Source organism: Anguilla rostrata, chromosome 10, assembly GCF_018555375.3.
Source record: "Anguilla rostrata isolate EN2019 chromosome 10, ASM1855537v3, whole genome shotgun sequence".
Taxonomy (NCBI): Eukaryota; Metazoa; Chordata; class Actinopteri; order Anguilliformes; family Anguillidae; genus Anguilla; species Anguilla rostrata.
Window position 1 is genome coordinate 30,773,792 of NC_057942.1, and position 27,729 is coordinate 30,801,520.

At 45.7% G+C, this 27,729-nt stretch overlaps 1 protein-coding gene across 1 annotated transcript in view; it reads right to left on the reverse strand.

Annotated features, from left to right (window-relative positions):
• Window positions 1-7,362: 7,362 nt before the first annotated feature.
• The window catches only part of tmem161b (transmembrane protein 161B), a 28,448-nt gene continuing 8,081 nt past the window's right edge, over window positions 7,363-27,729 (reverse strand). The window contains exons 2-12 of the mRNA XM_064296497.1: window positions 25,712-25,815; window positions 23,816-23,899; window positions 21,233-21,330; window positions 20,838-20,994; window positions 17,942-18,093; window positions 17,619-17,679; window positions 17,377-17,517; window positions 14,851-14,964; window positions 14,283-14,457; window positions 13,359-13,455; window positions 7,363-12,257 (exon numbers count right to left, since the gene is read on the reverse strand). Coding sequence (XP_064152567.1) covers window positions 11,971-12,257; window positions 13,359-13,455; window positions 14,283-14,457; window positions 14,851-14,964; window positions 17,377-17,517; window positions 17,619-17,679; window positions 17,942-18,093; window positions 20,838-20,994; window positions 21,233-21,330; window positions 23,816-23,899; window positions 25,712-25,815 — 1,470 coding nt within the window. The 3' untranslated portion in view covers window positions 7,363-11,970. The remainder of the gene's footprint in view (window positions 12,258-13,358; window positions 13,456-14,282; window positions 14,458-14,850; window positions 14,965-17,376; window positions 17,518-17,618; window positions 17,680-17,941; window positions 18,094-20,837; window positions 20,995-21,232; window positions 21,331-23,815; window positions 23,900-25,711; window positions 25,816-27,729) is intronic.

Genomic DNA, 27,729 nt, shown 5'->3' on the forward strand with positions numbered 1-27,729 from the left:
CAGTAAGCCTCTCTTTATCATTTCGCAGTTGGCAAAATCTTATTGTATTATCCGAATTTAAAAAGTTGCGCAATAAAAAAGCAATAAAAATTAAAATAATAATAACAATTATTATTATTATTATTATTATTAATAATAATAATAATAATAATAATAATAATAATAATTTCTGCAAGTTGCCTCAGTGAAATATTTACAATGATTAATTTGGGACTTTGAGAGGGCATGGCCCTTCATGGTATTTTATAAGTTGCTTGCCATTGGTGGGCTGTGAGGCTGGGGTGTGTCAGGCTGATCAGCTGATGGTTAGTCTCTTCACCAACCCTTTTCCAGAGGATCCTGTTACACACCAAACCAGCAGGGGGCAGTAAATCCTGTTGATTTTCTGCAGAGGAGCGGTGCCATTCGAGCCCCATGTAATGCACTGAGACCCTTTGAATTCTACACAGTTTAGCTTGCACATTGTGGCCATGTTGAGGAAACATGTGCTTTCATGCAGCTTATTAAAGCACATTGCAAGTTCAAAAGATCACACTGTAAAGTATTGTATTGCTCGCAGTAAATCTATAGTATATGCAAGCAGACAAAAAAACTGCAGATTTTTACACATCATCCCCAAGTTACATTTACAGGTGATTACATCAGATCTATATGTGCTCTATATTTTGTTTCGACTGCAGTTCATAACAGACGAAGAATAAAAGGGGTATGGACAAAGGACCTAATAAAATTACATTCTTGCACACCATTAATCAGAGATACAATTATGTTAGTACAACAAGCTTTAAAAAGCTTTTTTCCTAATTGTATTTGACATTATGTAAACATTTGTTCAAAATAATACAAATCATTGGTTGTCAATACCGTCATTGATGTTACAACTATTCCAAAACCACACTACTATTAAATTCTTTTGGATTTAAAAAAATAATAATTAGCATCAGTGATGGTTGTGACACTTCTATAATGCAGTTGCGTGAACTGTAGTGTTTGCATCTTATTACTTATCGCTTCCGTATTATGCAAGATAACCTTTATTGTGTACAATTTGATTCGTCGATCGGGGCCATTTTATCATCCATTTCGCATGCACATTTGCCAGAGAGTGTTTTCATAAGCTCTTTACAAATTCTACCTTCGAGTGCAAACGACTCCATCACCGCATTCCAGATTGGGGCTCTGTTCCGGCGAACGGAGGATGTCCACGGGCAGCGTACTAATTAAGGACTTGCTGGCACGCGGCCATACGCTCAAGGAGAGATGTTCATTTGAATGTGAATTAATGTAAAATCGCTACTAATTATGAGAAACTTGTACGGCGCTTTGCTTTATTCGCAAGGGCGCATAGCAACGTTTCTCAGATCCCTCGATTTTTTGTCCCAGGAAGATATTTTTTTCTCTCTCCAGAGGGGAAAAAAACATGTTAATTTTTCTGTTCTCCCTCTTAACCGCAGTGTCAAAAAAGATAACCATTTCCATCTTCTGAAAAACATTAAACAGCAGAATTTGAGTAAAAAGAGACCCAAAACTGTAGGTCCCAAAACCTATCCCTAACAGCAGTTTCAGTAGAAGGTCAAACCCCAATGAACTCCATGTCCTTAATTTTATGGAAAGATTCCAAAGATGTGTGGTTTTCTGTACAAATGGTTTTTGTTGTTATTTTCAGAAAAGATTTGTTTGTAATGGCGAGGTAAAAAATTAAAAAACAAAAAAAACAAAAAGAAATTCAATAGAAATCATTAGATTGGACCTCAGTCTTCAAGTACGGGATAGGAATAGTAACAAGTAGTAGCCACACCTATTGCTTCTGGCTGTGATTGGCTTTTTCCTGTGAGGAAACAGCCTGCAAAAAGAAGTTTCCATGTTCTGACTGACTGACTGACCGACTGATTGACTCACTCACTCACTGAAAGTAAGCACCTAATATACTGACAGTCTTTCACCATTAGAGGTACAAGAGGGTGGGAAGCAGTCACAGCCAACACAAACAGTGTCCGACATCCTTTTGAAATCCATTTTAACTGGAAATTCTCCATGAATGTGTCTCCTCTCTCGGCCCCTGTATTTATAATTAAAAAGGTTCTGGAACTGAACTGTTGTTGATGTATTTATTTATTTATAAATAAACCAACCTTATTAATTTTTACACTGAGTTTCCACTTTCATATTAGACATTAGAAAATGAGCAGGGTTAATACATTAACAACTAGTGAAAAAATGTATTATAATTATTATTATTATTGCTATTATTAGTATTATTGACCAGGGAAGTTGCATTTAAAAGCAGGACGTTAAACATCCAATTCCAGTTCAGATGGCCAAAGCATTTTCTGTGCATTGGAGCTGCCCATCAAAAAGACTGACAGGTCTAGCATCCTCCCTGAACCCTGACGTTTGCCTTGTTTTGTATTCTTTACAAGTCGTTGGAAATAAAGCCATGCTGGTTCAGCTAGTATAAAAAATAATAAACTGTACAATTACCACTCAGCAGCTGCTTCTTATATCTGCAAATGGATCATAACCAAAAATCTGTTTCTTTTAAATGATTTCTTCTAACTTGACTAGACCCAAGAGTGAATCAGTTTGGATGGGAAAATAATTCAAGATTGATCAAAGTCCCGCAAAGCCACGCTTTACTCGTTGATTGAACATGGAAAGAAATAAAATAAAAATTAAGTTGGAAAATAAGTAACAGAAATGTCTATGAAAATATCCCAGTTTGTTACTTTACAAAGTAGTTTTGGTTACGATCGACTTTTCCTTTGTGCTTAAAGACATGAAAAAAAGACCTCAAACAAGGTGAAATAAAGGTTTCTTTTTTTTTCTGGTTTTTGGACAATAACAACCTTAATGTTACTGGTGATTTTACATTTACTTAAAACAATGAACTCTTGGTAAATATTCCATCCAGCTTTTGAAGACTTCACTTGCTCATTTTCTCCCTTGTCATTTTGAAATGCAGATGCATGATATCTCATAAATAGCATCAGTAATGGTCCTATTTCCAAATCTGTCAGCTGTTCTCGAAAAGAGACTTTATGAGTTACAGTGTAACCCAACCGGTGTAAATGTTCCAATCACAGAGTTCTAGAAAGTCACATGCGGGAGGAAGCCAGCATCCATTCCTCTCTTCTGTTCTACATGGCTCACAGGTGTTAACAGGTGGGACCTCACTGGTTTGTGTCACAGGAGTATCGAAGCAGTGCATTATACAGGGAGAGTATGTGCATGACATAGAATCTGTGTGGGATTTTAAAATGTTCCGTGATACAGAAATTTGTCCCAATGTGTGAGTAAACATAATTTTGACATGATTACCCACACTTAGGGCCAGATTTACAAAGGCTTTCAGCACATGCAAAAACCTTTTAGCACACGCAAAATTAATAACGCAACCAATGACTGGTGCAAATCAAATGCCATGACCAATCGTTTGTCACGTTATAGGTTTATATGTACTAAAAGGTTTTGCATGTGCTAAAGGTCCTAGGTCAGGTCCAAGTCTTTAGGGTATCCAAAACTCATTCCAAATTCATTTATATAAAATAAAAAAAACTGCTATTTGAAAATGACATCATAGTGTGCTTTTTTTTTTTTCATTAATAGATGAACGCTTTGAAATCTTGTGCATGTATGGCTTTTGAAAAGAAGCTTTCCGTTTATTTAAGAAACAAGGGAGGAAAATGGGAATAAAAAAGTCTCCCAATGTTTAATGGTTGAATCTTTGCAGTTGATTAAGAAGTAACAAAACGTTATTCAAATGTGAAGTAGAATTCTTAAATGGTCTATAAAACAGGTCAAAGGCTGCAGCAAATTGAAGAGTCTTGTTTTTGACCGTTAATTTCTGAGAACAAGGTCAGGTAGACCACCGAGTGCTTTTCCCCCTTTACAATCAAAATAAAATAATGGATGAATTTCGACTATTCAACAGAGACAGATGCTCTCTACAACTCTCTAAGACACATTGTTCTCCAAGACACTTCTCCAATATTTTCCCCTTATTTTGGGACACAACAAATGCTTTGGCCTTTTGAATGCAATGATGGGAACCTTGGTCGAATGCGAACAATCTGGAGTGCTCTCAAGAAAGAAAATAATTTTCCACCAATTTGTTCCAAGATTCATCTCACTGATTTATACCAAATGAAATGAATTATCAATTTTTATTATTAAGTCACACATGCCATTTGTTTTCACATGAAAAAAACAGCAAATTTGAAAGTTTGATGGTGTGCAAACAACAGTTGAATTGTTCATAGAAAGGAAGGATTTGTTTGAAGATCGTTTTCACTGCCCCATTGTTAGGATTGACACTGTGGAGGAAAGAAAGTGATCAAAAAATGTTGTTCCTATTCTAGTGCATAAATGTGCCCCATGCCAAAAATTAGCCAACAACCCCAAAGAGAAACTGCATCACCCAGGGAATGGAAGGCTTCAGTCAGCCAGAATGACAGCGTCTCATTGCACACCAGCAACCCCTGCTGGTCTGACAGGTGCCTGCAAGTCAGTTAAACTGCACATGAAAGGTCTTCCTCCGACTCCTGTCTGTGTGAGACTGAACTGCAGCAAACAGGGGTTTCCTATATTGAAATGTCATAGGTGGGCCCCCAAGTGTTTTTTCAAGCTGTCAAAGCTGCCTATAGGAGAAATCACACCCCCCCAAAAAAACCAAAAAAAAAACCCTGTAAGACAACTAGAAATAGTCCGACATTTATTGGTACAATTTGGTTGTGAATGATGGGCCTGCATTCAGGATAGTTTGTTTCAAGTTCGGCACAGGGCAACATCTCGAGTAAGCGATGCTGCAGTGAGGTTGTTCAACCGCTGGCTGTCGAAGTGTCTTGAGCAGACTACCTAACGCTCTGGCGAATGAGAGCATCATGTAAGCGCTTGATAAGGCTATTAACGTCATTACATTAACTTATACCTATACTACAATAGAATCCGCTTAATTTAATAAATAATGAGACGGAGAGGCCCAAAGACAGCACGTTCCATTCAGGCGTCCACTATCAATGTGATTTTCAGCAGAGCTTTGTAAATTTTGGCGGTTTTGTGTCTTTATAGGGCAATTGTGAGTTTGTTTATGCCAGATTTGCTGTCTTGTAACGTATATTTATAGATCATTATTAATTATAATTGGACATGAAAATGTAAAACAAATATGCACTAATGGTTTATGCAAATATGTGATCTCTTTACAGTAGAATGGATGGGAAATCTTTCGAGATCTGGCAATTCTATGCAAATAATACAGTATCACATAATTTGAGTATCATTAATCTACACTGTTTTTGCCCCTGTTTCTGAAATTCTGAAAAGCCTTCAACGCTGCTTAAATGGAACAAGTAACACCAAAAAGGATGATGCAAACATTCTTTGAGTGAATGTATAAAAGTAATTCAAATACAGTAAACTGGCATTTGTATGGATTCATTAAGTTAAGTTTTGAGTGACAAAAAAACAAGACATCTTGCAATCCCAACTACCGCAATTTCCATAGAATGACCCCCTTACAATGTATAAATCCTTCAATATAGGCTATATTTTCCACCCAATTCTGGCACTTAAATATTTATTGAGGTTACATATTGTATTTAAGAAAAATATATATATTTAATTTTGAAAAATGTGTCACGTGTGTCATTTTTCACAGCCTACATCTACATCTCAATGCATTGTTGGGGTTTCTTGAAGACCAAAGCTATAACATTTAGATGGTAGAAGTTCTGGTATTCAGGAGACTTCATTGTCAACTTTGACGCGCATTCAATACGTCGAAGTTGACAGTGGCAGTAAAGAAGATTCTAATCGCATATCTGTGATCTCACACCTTAAAGGGTTAAACTGACGTTCAAAGAAAATAACTCATGGACCAGTCCTGCCAAGGCCCGAGTGTCACCTGAAGACCTCGCCTCACCCCAGCATGTCTTCAGATCAGATCTCTTTGAAGCAGCTGCTCAGGTTTCTATATAGCTCAGGACCCATGCTACAGCCCTACATACAGCTAAGTACTGCGTGCAAGCCAGGGAATGTCGTTTTCATCGTTGTACTGCTAAAGTGAATGATTTTTTACCAATAAAGCCACCAGAGTTTTTGGTCCAAAAATCCATGTTGTAATTTCATTGCACAGATATATGCATCTCTCCCACGGTGAAGACGCTTGCTGTGAAACAGTTAGTATTGATTGAAATTATAGAACCAACAGTCGTCTTTTTATAGAGACAAATAGGGTAGTGCAGATTTTAAATGGGATTACTGTACATGACGAATTACAAGATGCATAAAAGCTAAATCATGGGTTTTAGAAAAAATCCTGGAAAAAAAAAAAAAACATTTTGAATGAATCAGAATAAGTGAATAATTTGTACATTTCTTTGAATAGCAGATGTAAATATTACAGAGAAATCGTCAGTATTATACAGGCACATACAGTCAATATACAGTCAATCCCAGTGATACATAATTTTAAGTTATAAATTATGCTACAAGTTGACGGTGGCCAGGAGTCCTGTTAGTCTAGACATAAATTCCCAGGGGGGGGGGGGGGGGGGGGGGGGGGCTGGCATCAGTTTGATCATTCGCACTATGTAATGCCTTCATAGTGCGCACCAATTTGGGACTTTCACGCTCCACAAAACACAATGGGATATACATTGGGTCACTGATTAGAAAGATATTAATTTGGGTCAAAGTTTTAGATGGCTGCAAAAATAAACTTTTAATATGAAAAGGGTCCTCCTGGACCCAATCTACTGTTTATTAGCTTTCTTAAAATAAAATTGGGATATACAGTGCAGCCAACTGAAGATGGAAGAAAGAAGAGCAACTTGACACACAGTGTACATAAAAGTGTAAACGACTTGAGCCAACTTGGTCATCGATCCTGGAACATTCCACAACCTGAGTAGTTCACTTGTATAACTTCAGAAACTATAGTCAAAGACAATGGTCAGCTGCAATTGCTCTTCTGTCTTCCAAACTACAGCATGGCATACTCTATGGTGTCAGGAGTTTCCTGTATTTCGAAATGTCCATTACCACAGTACTGTCCTTGGTCAAACCCCTGGAGGAGTTTTCAGATGGCGTACCATGGGAATGTGCCGACTGTAGCAGGAGGCCTTTCAATGTTAAGAGTAAGAAGCTCATCCAGTTGGTTAGTTTATAATATCAGTCATATTAGCTTTGCCTTGTACTCTACTAGTGATTCTTGCACATTTTGACAATGCGGACATTGACAATCGAAAACGATGGACGATTTTGATCAACTATAGCCCGACCGCCAAAACAATACTTTGACTTCTGAGATGGGGCTCCAAATACTGCACAGTACTAATACTTGAAATGAGTACTTTTGCAAGGTAAAATTTACAAAACAATGCCACTTTATTCAAGTTAGTCTACAGCTTTCAAGACTTCAGACAACGTATAAAATCAGTCAGTTTTAAATCCGTAAAAATAAGTAATTATTTGTTGGTTAACACATTGACTTTGAGCAAATAAGTCCAAGGAGCTATGTCACAAAACACATGGCATGCCGACGACTTAAACAAAAAAAAACAAATAAAAAAAAAAAAACAATCCTAGTCCTTTCAAATCATCCATTGTTCACTTACGTCATGCATGTGCTAAAGCAGGATCTCATGACTTCAAACCAGGAAGTGGGGAGCATACCTAAAATGTACTTTAATATATTATTCTGAAATGTTGTCTTTGGTATTCTCCTTCTTCAATTGATTTTGCCTCATACTTCAGTCCACACCGCATAAAACTAAATTAAATTAAATTAAGCTTAAAAGTGTTAACACGTATAACTTGCATGCAGAACGATCCAACACTGACATGTCGAGATTAAAATCGACAAAAAGCAGCGGGCTCAAGTACAGGTAGCTACGATGACATCGCGACAGCGGTGTGCGGACGTCTTTCGGGCTCTCTAATTGGAACCGCTTCCTTCGAAGAACTATCCCCACTTTGTGACTTGAAAGATTTTACCACAGCGGTTCAACAAGAGCCGAACGTTCAGATGGATACTGAGCCATGTTTGACTTTCGCCATTCTTCTGTAGTTAAGACATTAAAGTTTGAAAGGCTGCCATAAGACAAGAAAACATCTGTAGTATGAAGAGATATGGTTAGACACCCATGCACCACTGACAATCTGCTTGTACAGGGGCCATTCAGAACAGCCCCGTCAAATCAAATTCAGTTCTCTGTGGCCTTTCCGGGCTCATCAAAATGTCCGCCATTAAAAGGTTGCGTAACAGGCAGACTGTTAGGATGATGATAAAAGTGCACTGAAATTTTAACACCGTTACGCTTGCGGTAACGCAGGTTGCCAGAAGGAATGTCTTGCGTCGGCGAGCTACGCTCTTGGAAACCAGTCGTATCCCAGCAAAACCGGGAGACGACTGCCAGTGGCCAATCAACCAACAAAGTCATTACAAGTGAATCCAAAAGTACCATCATATGCTTACATTGTGGGCTTGAACGGTTTAAAAAGAAGCATTTTAAAATAAGTCACATGTCGTGGGATAAATAAACCTCAAACACGAACACCACAAAATTAGGCAGTTTTTCAGATAGTCCAGAGATTTTGATTCTAATGTTAAGTTAACATTTTTTGCCTTTTAAGAGGAGGCTTTCTAACATGACCAAAATTACCTTGATTTCAGGATAATTAAAATGGCTATAAATTCTCAACTGGTGCTCCCATTCATACTGTTGTGATTACTGACAATTAAAACATAACATTGCAAGGAACTGCTGATGTGCGGTATGATCCATAAAGTTCTGACCGACCTCCAAGACTAAAACAAAATGCACCCGTTTCTCAGAGCGTACGCCTACACCTCATGGGCCGTTAAATGTTTATCCTCAGTGGCCAGTCCCCATACCATACATTGGGCATTAATCAATTAAGACCACACCCTCTTAACCAATGGGATTAAGGAGGCTAATCACAGGAAAATTAACCAGTGTTTTATCGGGAACTTCAAGTAAATCAAGTAAAAAAAAAAAAATTAATTAAAATAAAAAACCCTTCCAACAAAGACTGATTATTTCAGAGAGAAAGAGAGAAAAAACACACAAACAAATACAAGCAGAAGTAAATAAAAATAGAAATAGCTTTGTTTAGACCTGATGTAAAAAAAAAACCAATGTGATTGTTAATGGACAAACAATGATTAATGCAGATTGGTACAGTGGAACCTTCATTCTAAATGACTGGGGAGACAGGGAGGAGGGAAACCAATACAATCAGTCTGATTTACAAGTGATTCGACTTAAACAAATCCAAACAAGTACATGCGGGGACACCCGTCCTTAACGCTGATTCCGGTAAGATTAGGCGTGTGTACGGTTATTATAACGGCTACGATAAATAAAACTCTTAAAACGGGATTTTGGGTGAAGTTAGCTGAACCGCAATGAATGTGCGCCAATCGACGATGGGCCAACAGGACCCAACGTACCGATTCCATTTGATTTACCCTTCAGCAGTGAACCAGAACCATTGAACGTGACGGTTTACGGCAAACCCGGTTCTTCGTTCACAACGAAGAGAGGAAACACTGGGAAAGCAAACGGGGTGAAAACGGTAGGCGTAACCTCGCAGAACATTGGCTGGCAAGCCTGTGTTTAATAAAGGGGCGGGCCCAATCCTTGACCCAGCCAATGGGGCTGAACTACAGAGGCATCTGCCTGCGTGTGGCGACAGACAGCAACCCAGATTCTGATTTCGATTGTTCACTTTTCCGCAATTAAGCAGAACGAACCCGAGAGCGACTGAACAAAACAAGAAAATGTGTAGCGGCCGTTCTCCTGATGGTAATTACTATTGACTGGGAATCTGGAATGTACCCCACACGTAGGGAGCAGCGAGATGCACAAACAAGGAAAGATACTGACAACACTGAGCACGCTCGCCTCTAATTAGCCATTACAGTCTCACATGGGGGGTGCATGGGCCAATGGGAGCAGCCTATGGAGTGTTGGGAGGTTCAAATTCACACTCGCATGTTGGGAGGTTGAATTCACACTTGCATGTAATCAACATAATTAAAAATTAGGCAGGACGGATACATTTTTACAGTGCATATTCCCTGTATATTAAAAAAAAAAACAACACAGGAAAATTATCACCAGCTAAAGGACAGGATTAACCTCTAAAACGGACAGAACAGTTCTAAGAGAGATTTCTGGGAGAAAAGAGAAAATTTAAAAAAAGCAAAGCGATTAGATTTTCAACTCTTTCCTGCATCCGACATGCTTCGCGGTGGCCACATTATGGCAAGGTGGGGGACGAAACAGGCGAGTGACATAGCTCAGCAAGCTCAGTTAGCGACTTCGTGTTTTCGACTAAAACAAACGGACTTGGACACACGGCTCAGTTCTCGCAAAGCCCGAATAAAACCGTCTTCACTTCTGAATGTTCAGAACAGACACCCATAACTTACAGCATCGAGTGTACCGAGTGTACACTGTACACAAACTCTGCATTCCTGTGCTCCAAAGTCTATTATTACGCAAACCTGACATCGAGAGGCGGATACACAGGTTTCATCCTGACCTACCGCCCAAGATGGACACTGTAAGGGTCACACTATAAACCGCCAATCAGCATCTTCACAGATCGGAAAGAAAAAAATAAAAATAAAAAAAACTTCAAACTTGGCACCTCATCCAAAAATGTCCATACATCGTTCATCGTAACACAAAGGTGAAATGTAGGTGGAGTATTGGGCATGGCAGGGGCGCTGACCCCTGACCCCTGAACCCAAAAGTGAAAAGGCGGGACTGTGGAGAGGGGTGGTGGCTTCTTTAGCGCGCGTTTAACGGCGGTGTGCACGTCCGCCCTGTCGGCGAAGGCGTTTCGATCAAAGTGCCTCTTTGTTCAGTAACGATCCTCTGCGTGGGGGGGTGGGGGTGGGGGTGGGCGGGGGTTGCTCAGCTGGAGGGCACTTGCACAGAAGCCTCCGCCTCTCTGGGGGTTGAGTGCGTTCCCGCACATACGAACGCACACATGTACGCATACACACACACATACATGTACACACACGTGTACCTACAATTACCTCTGCATGCATGTGCATGTACACGGGTATGCATGTATATATGCACGACCATACACATACAAGCACGTGCACCTGCACACACACACACACACACACACACACACACACACACACACACAGCAGAAACCGCTCCGTCTCTCCTGTAGCTCAGCTATGCGGGACAAGTCAAAAAACACGCCGATTGTTCCACTCTCGTCGAATATGGCTCAGTTTCAACTGGGCATAAAAATACAACACATTAAGAAACTATTATATTAAAAATGTCTTTTTACCCTCCCCCCCACCCTCCCATCTCCCCTTCAACACATTCCCTCCGTCCGTCCAGAGGAGCCTAAATATATCCTAACGGCCCGGAGCTGGTGCTCGGTGTGTTCTCTCTCTCCCTCTCTCTCTCCCTCTCCTCGGCTTGCCCCAGGCGTTTGTAGTCCCGAACAGCCCGAGTCCGCCGGCCCTTTCAAACCTGTGCTCCCTTCCTCCTCCCTCCGGACCGCAAAGCCCAGAAACCACCACTGCTAGTCTGTGCAAGACCGGTATGTGCGCGTATGTGTGTCGGTGTGTGCGTGTGAGTATATTTACACACAAACTGGCGGTCCATATACACACACATACATAAGTACAGCGTACATACACCCGCACTAAACGCTAGTGCGAGTGTATGTGCGCGCACACACCCACACATAATATTATATATTTTCGCTGCACTGCTAATGGAGTTTAGTGAGTCGAGTTCTCTGAAGAAATGGAGAGGGTGAGGGAGACGTCCCAGGAGGAAGCACAGTGGGCAGGAGGCTCCGACGCTGCGGCCCCCCAAGCGAGGAAGAGCGCGGAGCTGGCCGTGTCCTTCCGTGCCGGGGCCGAGCTGGGACAAACCGGGGGCGGGGGACCCCGGGGCCTCACGCCGCCATCAGGTACTGGTGGTAGAAGAGGCCGAAGAGGGAGGTGGAGAAGAGGCAGGCGGCGATCCACCAGGTGAGGAAGGACAGCAGGCCGCGGAAGAGCAGGGGGCTGAAAACGTTCCTCAGGCCGCCCAGGGCCATGGAGAGCTGGGCCACTGAGACGGGGGCCTGCGGGGCCGCGGGGGGGAGCTGGGGCTGGACCACAGCCGCCGCCGCCGCCGCCGGGTCGGAGCTCATGTCGCAGGGCAGCTCCTCTTCGGGGTACACGCCCCAGGTATGGCCTCCTGTAAGGGGGGGGGGGTGGGGAACGGTGGTCAGAGCATAGCACTGACGTACACATATATATGCATATTTAAATGTACCTCTGTGCCCGCATATTATCCAATTACGTCGAAATCTGCATTTTAGCCGTTTACATCTACATCGGTGTTATACCCGTTCAAGTCCACATCTGCAATTTAGCTGTTTACGTCAATGTGTGCATTTTACCAGTTTGCGTTTCGATCTGCATTTTACCTGTTTGCATCTAAATCCGCAATTTACATCTACATCTGCAATTTAGCTGTTTACACCTACATATGCATTTTGCCCATTTACATCTACATCTGCAATTTACCCATTCGCATCTAAATTTGACGCATTTACCTCTACGTCTGCATCTTGCCCGTTCACCTCTTAGCCAGGCTAATTTAAAGCACGGGACAGAGGTGCTCACGGTCGCCCCTGAAGAGCCGCAGGGTCTCTTGCTTATTATTTTCACCTTAAAATCAGCGACCCATTCAGAACCGAGACGAGGCCAGTTAACCTTGTAATCAACGGCTTTAACGACCAATTACGTGCAGAGTGACAACAAAAAGACCAGCACGCAAAGCTGCTCTCAGTGGGAAATAGGGAAACGGCGAAAGACCACACGATAAGGTTCGGCGAGTACCAATGTAGATACAAAAATAACTTTATCGGTATCGAAACGAAGCATCGCTGTATGAAACATGCTGTGGTAAACATATTGTCATGCGCACGTGCCAAACCAAGGGGGAAATAACAGAAGATGAAGGAGCCATACCATGAAACGTGGAGAGCGGCAGTAGTGAAGAACGAAGAGGAAGAGGGAGGGCCGTGGTGATGTGGTCGTGAATCTGCCCACCCACCTGGAACAGGTGTTTGTGTGTGTGTGTGTGCGCGTATGTGTATGTGTCCCACTCAGTGTGTGTGTGTTTGTGAGTGTGAAACTCACCCAGTATGTTTGTTTGTGTGTGTGTGTACGTGTGTGCGCATATGTGTGTGTCCCACTCAGTGCTGTGTGTGTGTGTGCACGTATGTGTATGTGTCCCACGCAGTGTGTGTGTGCTTGCGTGCGTGTGTGTGTGTGTGTGTGTGTAACTCACCCAGGGTCTTGAGCAGCAGGGTCGTGTGCAGCAGCATGACCAGGGGGGCCATGTACTGCAGCGCTATCACGCACAGGTAATAGAACACTCGAGCCACCTGCAAAGCGACACATCGAATCAAAGCCCTATTCTTACAGCGCGTTTTACACAGAGGTCCTCACAACACCCTTCACACCATGTCCCCACTACCCCCCACCCCCCTTCCCCGATCTCCCACAAAAGCAAGCCAGGGGGGGATGGCGGCAAGGAGAAATACTCCCTGGACAGCATGGAGGAAGACAGCTGAAAGATTGGGGAGGAACCAGACTCGAGAGAGGGGGGAGCCCCGTTCTCCTCTGGCCGGCTCAAGGCTAGGGTTCACGGGGGCCAGCAGACACCTCACAAAAAAAGGGTTACGAAATTCTAAAGCAATGCTCCTGATGGAGGAAACGCAGCCCCCCCCCCCGAGCCTGAAACTCCTCCTTTAATACAGCATACACACACACAACACATGCAATATGGAGGGAGATGAAAGGAGAGGACATCAAATGTCTCCATATTCCTGCGTATGCCGTGGGTCCATTTGTGTCTCGCACTCGTAACTTGGAAATATGAAGGGGCCCATTGTTCCTTCCCTACGTGTGTGTGTGTGTGTGTGTGTGTGTGTGTGAGAGTGTGTGTACTGGCTGAGTGCTTGTTCAGTGTTCAACTTTGATTTCAGACATGGCCTCACATCTTATATGCAGGGTTATTCATTAGGGTCTGGGCATATCCATTCTACGAACAGACAAACTTCAGCACCAAAATGAATTTGGCCATCGCGGAAATCCAAACGGGTCCATTTCCTGCAAGGCAAGGACAGGATCCCACCCCTCCGCTCGGCCCGCGCGATTGGCCGCTCGCGGCGGCGGCGGCCCCGCCCTGCCACGCCCCGCCACACCGTACCATCTTCTGCAGGTCGACGGTGCTGATTCGCCCCGCCTCCTTCTTCATCTGGGACACGCCCTTCTGCGCCAGGTGGAGGTAGGCCTGCAGGTGGTGCCTCATCATGGCCAGCCGGAGGGCGCAGAGCAGCAGGATGGCCCACAGGCGCAGCGTGTCGTACGTGTTCTCCGTCATCCTGGGGGGGGGGGGGGAGGGGCAGACCCACGTGAGCCAATGGCATAGCCCGACTGCACATCACGTGACCTGGGACTACAGCCGCCTCTAACCAATCAAAAAAAAACAACACTCCCCCTCCAATCACGTGCGGCTAATTCTACGCTCCTCCAAGCAATTCACAGCCTGAAGAAAGACAGCGAGGCCCTTCAAAATGGCCTCCCTCTCATTTGAAGGCCTTGTTACACTGGGTTAAGTGCACCGGCCCCCAAGTCTATGTCTCCATGTATTTTTAGAGCTACTTCTTAGGATCAATGAGATCAGCTTTACCAAAGGGGGTCTCGGGATGAAAAAGAAAGCAAAGTAAAAATGGACATGAAAATATAAAAAGAAGAAGACTGCAGAGGTAACTTACAAAGGCACACTCTCTTTTCCCAGAGTGGGGTTCATTATGTAGTCTTTAGTTATTGGTCTCACCCACAGGAGCACCATTATTAGCGGGGCCAGAAAGTTGATATGCAGCAGGGTCCTGGAAGAGAGACAACAAAAAAAATGGTATTATGCGAAGGAGGTGACCCCGCTACCATCAAAGGCTCCTGTGTGGAGTTCTTACATCTCAGGACTCAAGAGCCCTTGGGTAACCCAACATGACCTGTTCTCCACCTTGAGGGACAGATTCGACGACGAGACAAAACCCGACTTAAAAACCGCCACTACCACAGCTGACGATACCTTTCAATAACGTGGCTTTTAATGAATTGTGACACTTTGCAATAATCCCATTTCCAATAAACAATATTTGTTCCACTTTTTGTACCGTTCAGTTTATACATAATTGATATATAATTATACATTTTAAGTAATATTAATGGCATTATTATAAATAATACATAATCCAAAGCATAATTTAGAATACACACACATGCATACATATACACATGTATACAGAGTAATTCTATATTATCACTGAAGCGTGCAAAGGAACACACATTTTCACAAAAAATGGGGGGGGGGGGGAGAAGTGGTGTTAAGCCCTTTCAACCCATTCCAACAAGGGGGGGGGGGTGCAGTATATTCCAGAAAGAGCAAAGGGGAGAGGTAATCCAGCCGGGGGGGCACGAAGGCTTATAAACCCCAAACCAGAGGTGAGTGTTGGTGGGGTGGGGGTTAGGGCTGGGTGGGGGCTAGGGTTGGGGGGGGGGGGGGGCAGCGAGACCCGCGCCGTAAAGTGGATTATCTGCCCCCGCAGCGAGAGCCGCCGCCGGCCCATGCATCATATTTACACCGCCTGACGCGTCGCCAAATGGAAACCAGTTCCAGGTGGAAAAAAAATAATCTACTGCTCCCCTACCGCCCCCCACCCCCCCACCCCAACCCCCCCGCGCTCGCCTATCCCATTCGGGATGCTTTTAAGCAGGGGGTCACGCCGACGCCCGGCTCGCTGTGCAAGGTTCTGGGGGCAGGGGGGCGGGGGGGGTTGGGGTGTGGGGGCAGAATAAGGTGAGGTAGGAGGGAGAAGAGCAGGAGGTCTTTCTCCAGCGTTAGTTCCTCCCTAGCTTCTTCCCTTCAAAGCTCGACTTAAGTCTTTCTGGACATCACCCCCCCCCCCCCCCCAGAGTTGGGGGGGGGGGGGGTAGTGTTGAGTACCGTGGTGAGGATGGAGGTTGAAATTCCATATCTGGGGCCGTTCCCCCCAAATGAATTATCAAAAAATGACCAGCAGTTCACCTTAAAATGAAGTCATTTCCAAGTGCGAGAAAAAATTGTGACAGTTATTTGAGAATTTCCTGGTAAGAAGCCGGCAGCTGAGCGTTTGAAATGCGACGCCCGCGGGCAGATGCTCGGTGGGCATGTCCGCGGCACTCGCGCGCCCAAGCCGACTCAAAAAATGGCTGCCGTGCCCAAAATGTTTCGCCTGGCTTTCCTCTCCTCGTTTTACGATACGAGGGAGCGCTTATTTTGAGCCCCGCGGTGATGGCCCACATACTGAGCACGCTCACTTCCCCCCCCCCAGCCCCAGCCTCCCCAGACCCCCCACCCAGCCTCCTCGCCCATAAACACGGCTCGCTCTAAAAGGGAAACCGATCCTTGATCAGTGGGGGCCCGGCCGCCACCAATTTAGCCCACCCTCCTCGTTCCCTCCTCCTCCTCCTCCTCCTCCTCCTCCTCCGCGCGGTCCAGCGGCCGGCCAGTGCTATATGTCGTCTTTCCCGCGCGCGTTTACGGGGCTGGAGCCCGGCCGCACATCTCATTCCATCATCTTGTTTTGGATTGAGGCGCTCGGGCGGGCGGGCGGACCGCCGTTTTCGCCGAGGCGCGCTCTACACCGGAATTATCCTCTTCTCCGTCCCCGCGCCCCGCGTTTCAGCCGCGCCGGTGATTGATTTCCGTCCTCTCGGAGAGCCCCGGACCGCGCAAGAGCGAGGCGAGCGACCCGTTTCAGCTCAAACGAGGGACGTGGCGTCGGACGTGAAACGGAATGCAAAAACGGTCACGGAAAATAAAAAAACCGTCGGTGGTTCGGTTTCCTGAAAAGCTACGGTCCTCGACCCTGGTTCCTGAGAACTCCAGGGCGTGGTAGTTTTTCTATTTCACTCGCCGCGTAATCGATCGATTAGCCAATAAACTCCCCTCATCTGATATCTGGGATGAATCAGGGATGATCTAACAGTGAATTAAAAAAACTAGTTTCGTTGGGTTGAGTTGGGAATCCTTGCTGTAGAGACCTCGGAGTCTGGAAGGCTGCCATTTGTTGCAACTTGGGTATGAGTTAGCGTGTACAAGTAAATAATAAATGTCAGAATTTAGAGCTGAGGCTTCAGGGGTTAGGCTATAGGATTTACGCGCTAGGAAAAAAGCATTAGGGTTTGCGGGTTAGGGTTTAGGGTTAAGGGCTTAGTGGTTAGGGGTTATGGTTAGGGTTGGGAGATGGAGCACTCACTGCGTAACTTTGGCCGTGGTCAGGGTGAGGGCGTCCAGGTGCATCTGGGCCAGGCGCAGGCCAGGGAAGGTCAGGAAGGCCCCGATCAGGGAGCAGAGGAGGGCCAGGATCAGCTTGAAGGTCAGTTTGGAGATGGGACCCCTGGGGGAGAATGCAAAGGCCCCCACTTTATGACTGCTCCTAAGGGCACACGACCCGCACCTTCCACACACTCCAAAGCACCCAAAGCACGGGGGACTTACTGCGACTCCAGACCCTGATTCTCGAGAAACTGCACGGCACTTTCTGAAAAGTTCGCAAATCCTAAAGAACAAAAGAAAAAAACAAAACCAATAAGGTTTCAGAGCAACTTATACAGCAATTATCCCTTCAGATACAATAAATTCATACAGCTGCACATTTACTTGCGGAAGTACCTTAGGAAGAAAGGTAGGACCCCACCTGGTAACTGAACCTACAAGCTCAGAGTTACATAGTCCCATAATCATTATGCAATAACGTTGCCACTGCGTAGAAGAGCGCGAGTAAGCCACTGGCCTCGTTGCCAACGACGACTTTATCATACCCGTTTCGAGCCCAAACTCCAGGTAGTTCTCAGTGACGATGAGGATGGCCATGGCTTTGACGAAGAAGAAGAAGGCAAAGGTGATGCAGAGAGACCTCTCCCCGCCTTCCTCCACCTTGAAGTAGTGAGCAGTCAGAGAGAACAGGACCTTGCTGGGAGATGGCAGCGTTAAGGAAGACTCTTACAAATGGCTATAAAGACCCAGACTCAAACAAATCAATAACTGCAACAAATATAAAGAAACGAATGAATCTGAAATGAATGAAAATAAATAAATTAACCAGCGGCACTTTACAAGAAGCCCAAGGACATCCCTTTAACAATGCTCATATAAAGGCAGAGCTCAAAATAATAAATAAATAAAAAAACTGAAAAAAAAAATCGATACAAATAAACACTCAGGTCCTCCATTGTTGATGTGATACAAGTGGAAGAAAATACACAATACAAATTACAGCAGTGTCTCATCGTACTCAGGTGTGTCTCATGTCATTCACAGGTGTTTTTCTCATCAGTGTCTCACGTCGTTCTCAGGAGTGTCTCGTCATTCACAGGTGTTTTTCTCATCAGTGTCTCACGTCGTTCTCAGGAGTGTCTCGTCATTCACAGGTGTTTTTCTCATCAGTGTCTCACGTCGTTCTCAGGAGTGTCTCGTCATTCTCAGGCATTTTTTCTCAGCAGTGTCTCACGGCATTCTCAAGTGTTTCTCACATCATTCTGGTGCGTATCGTCATTCTCAGGAGTCTTTATGTTCTACTCAGGTGTCTTGTCATTCTCAGGGTCAGAGGTCAAAATCCACGGCTCCAGAATCGAACCGCGTGCAGTTTGCTGCGGTGGCTCATGGCTTGAAAACCGTCGGGCGAAGTACGCGAATAGGCTAATTCGAGAACGAAGAGCAGAAGCTGGTCGTGTGCCTGTTAGACACCGCGACCGACGATTCTCTCTCCCGCTCTCTCTCAGGGGCGCCATCCTCTAAAACCGCAGGGAATCTGCTGACTCTCCATAATGGCCCCATAAATGCATTAACGGCAGCGGAGGACACGGCCCTCATCAGAGGCCATTACGAGCAAAGAGGACAGCCCTCCCAAATCGCTCTGCCCCAAACCGCTCCGCCAACCCCTGCCAGGATCATTAGCGGCGGCTCTTTAAAGAGGGGGTCGACCGCCGATTTTTACAGCGGCTTCCCGGGCGGGACAGGGCGCGGCGGGCTCAGCTCAGACAGCGAGCTCAGCCCGTGGAAAGCCACTCCCCCTGTCCTATCCCTGTCTCCCAACTATTGAGACCGGGCCAGGCTGGCTCTATCGCATATCAGACTACTCTGCCTAAGCCTTCTGCTATTGGCCAGAAATTCATTAAAGTAGGGGACACTTGGATGAGAGGGGTGGGGGAAAACTGAAAATCAGGATAACTGATTTTTTTACTCGGTCAAAAACACTCGAGAAGACTTATTTCCCCTCTTCGGGGAGGGAAATGGAATGGTTTAACAACGTCAACAAAACATTAATTTTTTTTCGAGTGGTTTCCAGAAGCGCTTATTACCGCTGTAAAAAACTTAAGAAAAAAGGTCTTATCCCCCCCCCCACCATCCCAGGTATATTATACAGTACGGACACACTCAAGGACTTCGGCTAGGAGCCGGATTATTAAAGCAATGGCCGCACCATTACACACACTTCGCTGTATTTAGCCTGTTTGTTCCGTCGCGGGTAGTAGAGTGGACTCTCGCAGGGTGGTAATTGGGTCAACCGCCCAAATGGGAATGAGGTCCCGCACCATGTAGTTAGGCCCGTTTTCCCCAACGCTCCTTTGACAGGCATAAATATAGTTTACGCGGCGGAGGCCGGGGCTTCTGGGATACAGGTGGGGAGGTTAGGCGCTCCGGAGGCCGAAATGAAGCGGGAGGCGAGCGGGGTCGCCTCGGACGCCGGGGCCGCATCATCGCGTCGTCTCCCGCCCCCTTCTCCCCCCGCCCAGGTAAAATGGGTTTGGCGGGCCGTGAAAATGGGGCGGGGAGGACGCGACTCCCGCCGGTCTCTTCCGCGGCTCGGGAGGCCTCTTTGACGAGGGGAGAGATTGAGCCCTCGGGCCGGCGGACCAGGATAATGGTTATGATCTAGCGACGTTCTGGCGGAAGAAAGTAGCGGGTGCGAGCCGATGGGGGGCTCTTCTCCGCAGTTAACCAGGCATCCCGGTCATCCAAGACCGACACGTGCACCGAATTCCAGACCTCCGACACAAGGAAAGGTGTAAAAATAACACACACCTTCCGACTCTCCTGTGTAGCTTCATAGTAATGGTACCGTGAACACTCAAAATCAGATGTGCGTAAAATCTTGATACTGCAATAAAACGCATCACAAAACCTATATGTATATTCATTCATTAAAAATGACACTACTGAAGTAAACCAAAGACAAATGAATAAAACCCACTAATAACATCAACCTGACTGCAAACCGTCTTCTAAGCCCCTTATAGAAATTAAGTACACATAAGTCCGTGTGAAATACATTTGTCACGTTCGCAAATATATTGAAGCATAGTTCCTTCCCATTTCCCAAGGAAACCACTGCTGTTTACATTTAGCCTTGCATGGCTTCCTGAGGAAACAGTTGTTGCAGTAATCCTACGTGAGCCTGGCACGTGCCTCCTATCCCCTCATTTCCTTATGGCTAAATGCATACGTCACCAGGCCTGCTAAGGGCTAAAGGGGACCTCGCAAAAAACATCACAAAAAAAAAAAAGTTTGGCTAGGTACAGCCTACATGTCCTGAAAGAAACAGGGGAGTAAAGGGTAAGGGGGCAGGGGTGTGGGGTGGATGGAGGGCTATCCTTGAGCCAGAAATCTTTTCCCTCTCCCCCCCCCCGAATGTTACGGAGGTCTCATCAAGGATACATCACAAAGGCCAGAACCAGCAGGCACCACACCACACTGATGTTCATCTCGCCGCTGGGCTCGAACAGGCTGTAGTAGATCTCTGTAATGAGGTACACTATCGTGGCCGCCACTGTGAAGTCCACCAGCCACTGGAATTCGGGGAAGTAGTGCAAGGCTAAAAACAGGGAGGACATGAAAAGGTTATGGCAGGGGAGGGCACTGGGGTGTTTTTTTTTTGAAAGTCAAACGCTTCAAAGGGAGCAGGGAGAGAGCCGCCATGGGTGCTGCAGTGTTGAACAACAAGCAAGAAAAAAAAAAACAGAAGGCCACGGTACAGGGAAGAAAAAAAAAAAAACCTTGTTTCAATCGAACGTGTACTCACAACTTTACTGAAACGAATATGGTCGCCATACCTAATGTGTCCACTTCCGAGATGGTCTTAGTTTCCAACTGCAGGTCAATGTCCTTGGGAATGGTGAGTGGCTTGTTGTCTATGTGACCATTGTATTTCCTGAATAAAAATAAAAAAAAGAAATGTCCATTACAGAAACCCCACAAAAAATAGAAAATGTCATATTCTCGCTGAAGTAACAAGGAGAACCAAAGGCCGTCAGATAGTGTGTACTTGTGCACAAGTGGACAAACAACCCCAATGTTACAACTTGCTACAGAGTGGTTTAACAAACAGCAGGCAAAACCCACATCAAAACGAAAGGAAGATGTAAAACGTGAACATGGTGGTGTACATAACTGGGCAACAATTTTAAGGTGGACTTGTACGGGGTTTTTGGCCTTCTCATCCTGCTGAGTCACTGTTCTAATGCAGACCTTGGACCCCGCAGCTGCATGTGGAATGCGGACTGCGCCAGTGCGGACTACAGCCGACATCCCCACAGGGCTCCAGCCCAGCTCAGAGGTGGGAGGGCTTCAGCTAGCCGGGATGATCGACTCTCCCGCAGACCAGGGACCAGTGCTCTACAACGCCAATGCCTTCAGTTACCAGTAGCGATTGTTACATCAGCAGTAGAATGTTCTGGCAAGAATATTCTAAATCACAAATATATACTGTAAAGGGTTAATAAGGCATTTAAAAAGATGCCTATGGAAATATGCTTATATGTTCTTCTGGAAACACTAACAAGTGGTGTCGTTCAAGAGGCGAGGATGAATATCGCTTTCCTCTTGTCAAAGCCCACTTCCTGTGGCCCATTTGGCTGCTCCGGCCAGAAGGAGCCCGCAGAATCGATGCGTTTTTGCACATGAGAGAAAACCTCACTCGTTATTTTCATGGCCAGGTATGATTGAATCTGACGGGGGAAGGCGGACTCCAACCGCTGCCAAACCACGGGAGCGTTTAATAACCGTCACAAGCCGGAAAGATGAAAACCCCAAACAAGGCTGTCCGTTTACCGTCATCCGCCATTAGAAACCCTGTCAGCCATCTTGCGAACCCGGCACGCGATGTAAAAGCGACGGGAGGGCGAGGACGGAGCGGCATCCTTTGAGCTGGTCTCTCCTCGAGCAGCTCTGATACCGGCAACCTCGCTCTGCCCAACGACTGGCAACCAGACCTCGCGTTTGGACAGCGTGGGGCAACCCCGCGGAAAAAAAACTAACAAAAAAACTGGGAAAGCCGTTTCCAAGGGTAACCAATTTTGCGTTTGTAAAGTGGCATGGGGGGGGAAGGGGATTAAAAGAATCCAGACAAGGAAAAAAAAAAGGGGGGTGGGGGGAAACACGAACATGAACCAGATTTCCCATCATCCTTTTATTCTGAATGCGATTTGGGGAGGGGGGGGGGGAACGGGGGGGCTCCTTGTCAGAGGGTGTGGCGCTGGCCCTCGCGCCCGCGCGCCCCGTGGCGGAGTCGCAGCTGTCCCTGGGACCCCGAGCCCTTTTCTTCTGGGCCTCCCTGAATCGTCCCCTTCCCGCGCACTGTTTGCTCAGCCCGTGCGCCCCAGCCGGCCGGCGGGCTGGCGGGTTAGCGGGTCGGGCGGCCCCTCTTTCAGGATAAAGCCCCTCTCTATGACACTATGACAACACGCTCTGGCGGCATTCATCGCCGGGCATCTCGCTGGAAGCCCCCCCTCCGTGGGCGACGGGTCGCTACATGCTAACAAAAGCTAACCGAAAAAAAATCATAATAAAAATGCATATTGCAACAGCATGCCGGCAAGAGCCTAGAAATTAATCTTTTCCGTCTTATTCTTTTTTCCCCTCGTTTGAAGAAAGTTTTTATTGAATGGGTTTTTAATCAGCTTTTCCAAGGCACTCGAAGCAACAGAAACAGCACACAGACCTCCCACGAAACATGGCTTTCACCTGAGTCGCACCCCAGCGAATCGGGACAAAAGTTATTTTGTGAAAACGCGCGGCCCAGCAAGGCGAAAGACGCTCTAGTTTCTCCGACTTTGTCAAACTCTCTTTTTCACCACCTTATTTACACTCTTCTGCCTTGTTTACACTCTTTGTCAGACAGTTTGACCTTTTGCCCTTTTTACTCTCAGACAACAAGAGAGAACGAGGAACAAACACTAACCTTGCAACTCCGTGACTAAAGTATTGCTCCTGAGTGTGCATTTGTGTGGCCATGTTTGTGCATCTAACAGTTTCTGAAGTCGTCTGTCAGTACTCGTATATGGAGTTTCACAAGCCTCTCTATAGGCCCAGTCCATTATGAGCCGGCTTTGGACTCACGAAACGAAAAGGGCTATAAAAACGACGGGTCACTCGCCGAAGTTCGGCACGGCGATGTGGTCGGACAAGCCGAGAACAACGGAACTCTCCGGGCCTCTCGCTTCAAACGCTCGAAGCCCGACGCTAAGCGCTAACTCCCTCAAACGCGTCGGCCTCGTTTCTTTCGCCGGCTCGGTCACGCTCTCCCGTCTGCCTGAAGGGGGGAGGGGGCGCGTCTTTTCGTTTCCGTCCTGATGAAAGGGGCGCGCGGCGCATCGATCCGCGGCGGCGGCGGTGGCGGCGGGCGCTCGGCTCCCTACCTCTCCTTCTTGTTCTTCCCTTTTTGCTGCTTCCCGGCGAGGCTCCTCAGCTCATCTTCGGTCGGGTGCTGGTACCACCTCAGACTGAAAGGAGGAAGGCGCGATGCAAAAAAAAAAAAAAAACACAGTCACGCGGCGTGCGCTTTTAACGGCGGGAGCAGAACGCCGGCGAGGGGAGGGAGAAAAGAGAGGGAGCAGGGAGAAAGAAGGGAAGATATAGAAAATGAGAAGAAAGAAGGGAAAAGTGAGCAGGGAAGGAGAAGGGAAGAGGATGAACAGGGAGAAAGAAGTGAAATTATTTTTTAAAAAATGAGAGAAAAGAAGCAATGAGTGAGCAGGGAGAAAGAAAGGAAGTTGTAAAAAAATGAGAAGAAAGAAGGAACGAGTGAGCAGAGAGAGAGAAGGGAAGAGGATGAGCTGGGAAAAGGGGAAGAGATTTGAAAGAGAAACGCGAGGAGAGAAGGAACTAGTCTGAGCAGGGAGAGAGAAGAGAATGTGCTGAAGAGCAGGATGAGGAAATCAGCTTTAACAGAAAGGATAAAGAGCACGTAATATTAACGGTGTCAATGAAAATCCTACATGGCATCGGGTAGACTTCGGTTTAACCTGACCTCAGAAAATTTGGATAATTCAACAATCTTAAATAACCGAATGAAAGTATTTTGCCAACCCATTGTGTATTCTAATGCAGTGCATGTATTCTATGCATTGGACTGTTACTGACAGCCACTCATTCTACAGAGTGAGATACTGAAACAATGAACTGGCTCAGTGGTACCCCATGTTTTCAACAGAGATTGCAGAGCAGAATCCACCAAGACTAAAGGGGAATTATCTGCACTCCGTACTTTCCTGGCCTCAATCATAAGACAAAGAAAAATAAAACGCGACTGTCTGAATACATCGCCGTCCGGTTAGGAAGGGAATATGGGCACAAAGAATAGCCTCAGCATAATTCTTAAGACAGTCAAGTATCCTCAGTGTCAATATGCCGGCTCAAATTTCAATTCCGTGGTTCGCTATTAACAACTAGGCGCACCAATTAACCAACTGGTAATTACAAAAGCTTATGTTTAAGCATTATTAATTTACAAAAAAAAAAAAAAAAAGGCAAATAATATGTGTCACAGCACTCGGCAAATCAATATCTTTACATTTTTTAATGACAATTTAGAAGACAGTGGCTTTTCAAAGCAGTTTGATATCCGTTAGCGCTGAGCTTAAATACACTAATTTGCGAGGAAGCTCATGAACGCTGCGTATCTTTCAAACCTCAAACTTTAGAGGAAAACCCGCGAGTCGCGAGAAGCCAGAGGCGGTGCCGTTTTAGGGGACTGATGCCGTCTTACGGTTTTCATGTTTATTTATTTATCGGTGAAAACTTAATTAGGCAAGCCTCCGGAGTGACACTGCAGGCCTCGGCTCGGGCCAAACTTTTCAGAAAATAGTTTAACAGACCAAAACAAGCACTGATGAATTATTGAGCACGTTCAGAGCCCTGTTTACCGAGGAGGGAGGAAAAAGAAAGAAAAAAAAACCCACAGATACACACATGTGCGCTAATTAGAGGAAATGAGGCTAGCACTTTATTTCTGCGTACTCTTGGGGTCATACAAATATTTGATGATGCCCTTTGGTTTCAGTTTCCCCGTCTTAATGATGAATTTTTGAAATCCTCCTCAGCCTAATAATGAAAGAGGCCGTTCACGAGTACGGTAAATAAAGAAGCACTCCGTCGCACATCGTCAGGATTGCTTTCAAATTAGGCTGAAATAAACCATGAGGTTATAAAAAGGGAAACCGCAAACACACGCTTATAGCATTTCAGCATTAAAGACTTGTAGCGATGCTAGCACATAAATGGACGACATTAGTGTCCCCAAAAGTCTCATTTACCTGCCACTGCAGAGTAGCCATCTTGCAAAGGAGTAGTGAGGTATGATCTTCTGAATGACACTGGCCATTACCATGGTAACAACCAGCTGCACGCCAATCACACCCTGGTAAACACAAGGAGGGGAAAGCACTTTTAGAGGAACAATGAATGTTATTTTATTTTTTTAAAGAAAAAACACACAAACTGAAAATTCAATGAAACGAGAGTGAAATGTTAATGGAGACTCCTACAAAAAGCATTTACATTTACATAGCTAACCTTTATAGGGCATTGTTTTTACAACTGAGTAAGAAATGTAGTACTGACAGATGCTGTAGATGCGAGAGACATCCAGCTCAATAATCTTAACACTGAAAGCCGCTGCCGTCTTGAAACCAAAGCATCTTCATTTGACGCTTCTACTGAAAATTCGATAAAGGTTGCGACTAAGGACAACACTACAGTAATGAACTGCAGTATACTGCAACACAGGACCAGATACTGCTGTTACCAACCCCAACTTCCTGTAGTTACAAAGCAGAGAAGACGGGCGTAGGGAATTTGGCGATATGGTCAAAAAAAAAAGGGGTGGGTAAGTCCATTCCTGGAGGGGCAGAGTGAATTCTGGTTTTTGTTACCACCCCTACCTCAATTTGGTAATTAGCTCTAGGCTATTTGCCAATGTCAGTTTATTTGTAGAATAGACAGCAGTAAAACGTTTCATATCACCACATAAAAACAGGTATCAGCGGTCATTTGTGAGCTTTTCAATAAATGTAGGCTAGTAGAAATGTCACCATGCGTTCATTACACAGCCTAAGCAAAAGCAGAAGTTGATAAGAAATTAAAAAACCAGTACAGTTATCCTTGCCCAGCCCTACTCTATACAAAATGTCAGTTTGGCAGGTGCCTAAAATTAGCCTAAATTTATTTTTTGAATAGAAGAGTCAAGCAGGGTGACTACTTGCAAATTCACCTGCGCTTTTATTCAGCTTGGTCACAAACTGAAGATCCGAGCAAGCCGAAGTCCAAAGAAGTTTTCAAAGAGAAATTTAAACCAGCGATGTTACCCGAGTTCCAGAGTCTCCCACCCACCATGCTTCAGCCTCGAGCACTCCAGCGATAATCGGCGCGCGCGTGGGAGGGCCGGGGACGCATTCTGACACGAAAACATCTGCTTGAGCAAACGCGCTACAGGGCGACCGCAACAAAAAATAAATAAATAAAAACGTTTAAAAAAAAACCTGAATCCGAGAGGGCTCCAATCTCGAGCTAGTAGCTTGACCATGGCCTGATAGGCCACCTCTGAAAAGTCTCTTGAAAGCCGCATCCGTATCGGTTCGGGGGGGGTTGCCTCCGTCAAGCGGGCGGGAGCTGTTGGCGCTCGAGTGCGCTAACCGCTACGGGTTCGTCGAGTGCGCCGCCGCAATTACGCGCCGCCGCGGCGAACCGAGAGGACGGCGACCGTCGATCGGCCGAGGGCCCGTCGACACGTCGCCGTGACCCCGTGACCCCCAGCCCACGAGCCGCGGCGCTCGGGCGCGTTTTAGCGACACTTCTGCTCGGCCCCGTAAATATCACCCCTGGCCTTAGCCCACTTAAACGCGCAGTTCGTTAGGTTTACCGAACGCCCACCCGATGCATTTTACCGTCGGTATTATTTGGAGACATCGCGCGTCGCCTGGCCTGCCATCACATAGATACATACGTCCAAAACATTAGTACGCCGTGTACCTATAAATTTAAAGCAATGCACCATAGGTCTGATACCACTTATCAATTTATTGATAATTATCGATAGCATTAATGTTGTGAAAATAATGAGAACTTATCGTTTTCTTCCTCCATGCATAAATAAATGTTCTGCACATCAGTTTCTGACTGAATGCGGATCAATAACAATCACCACAGATGCATGGACACAGCTATGCAAAGAAGTTTGGTAAGGTGTTCAGTAAGTCAGGACAAACTGTAAACAACTGAAGAGGATATTGTTTTAAGAAGATTTCTTCTAGTTTCAGTCTCATGTTTAGTCACG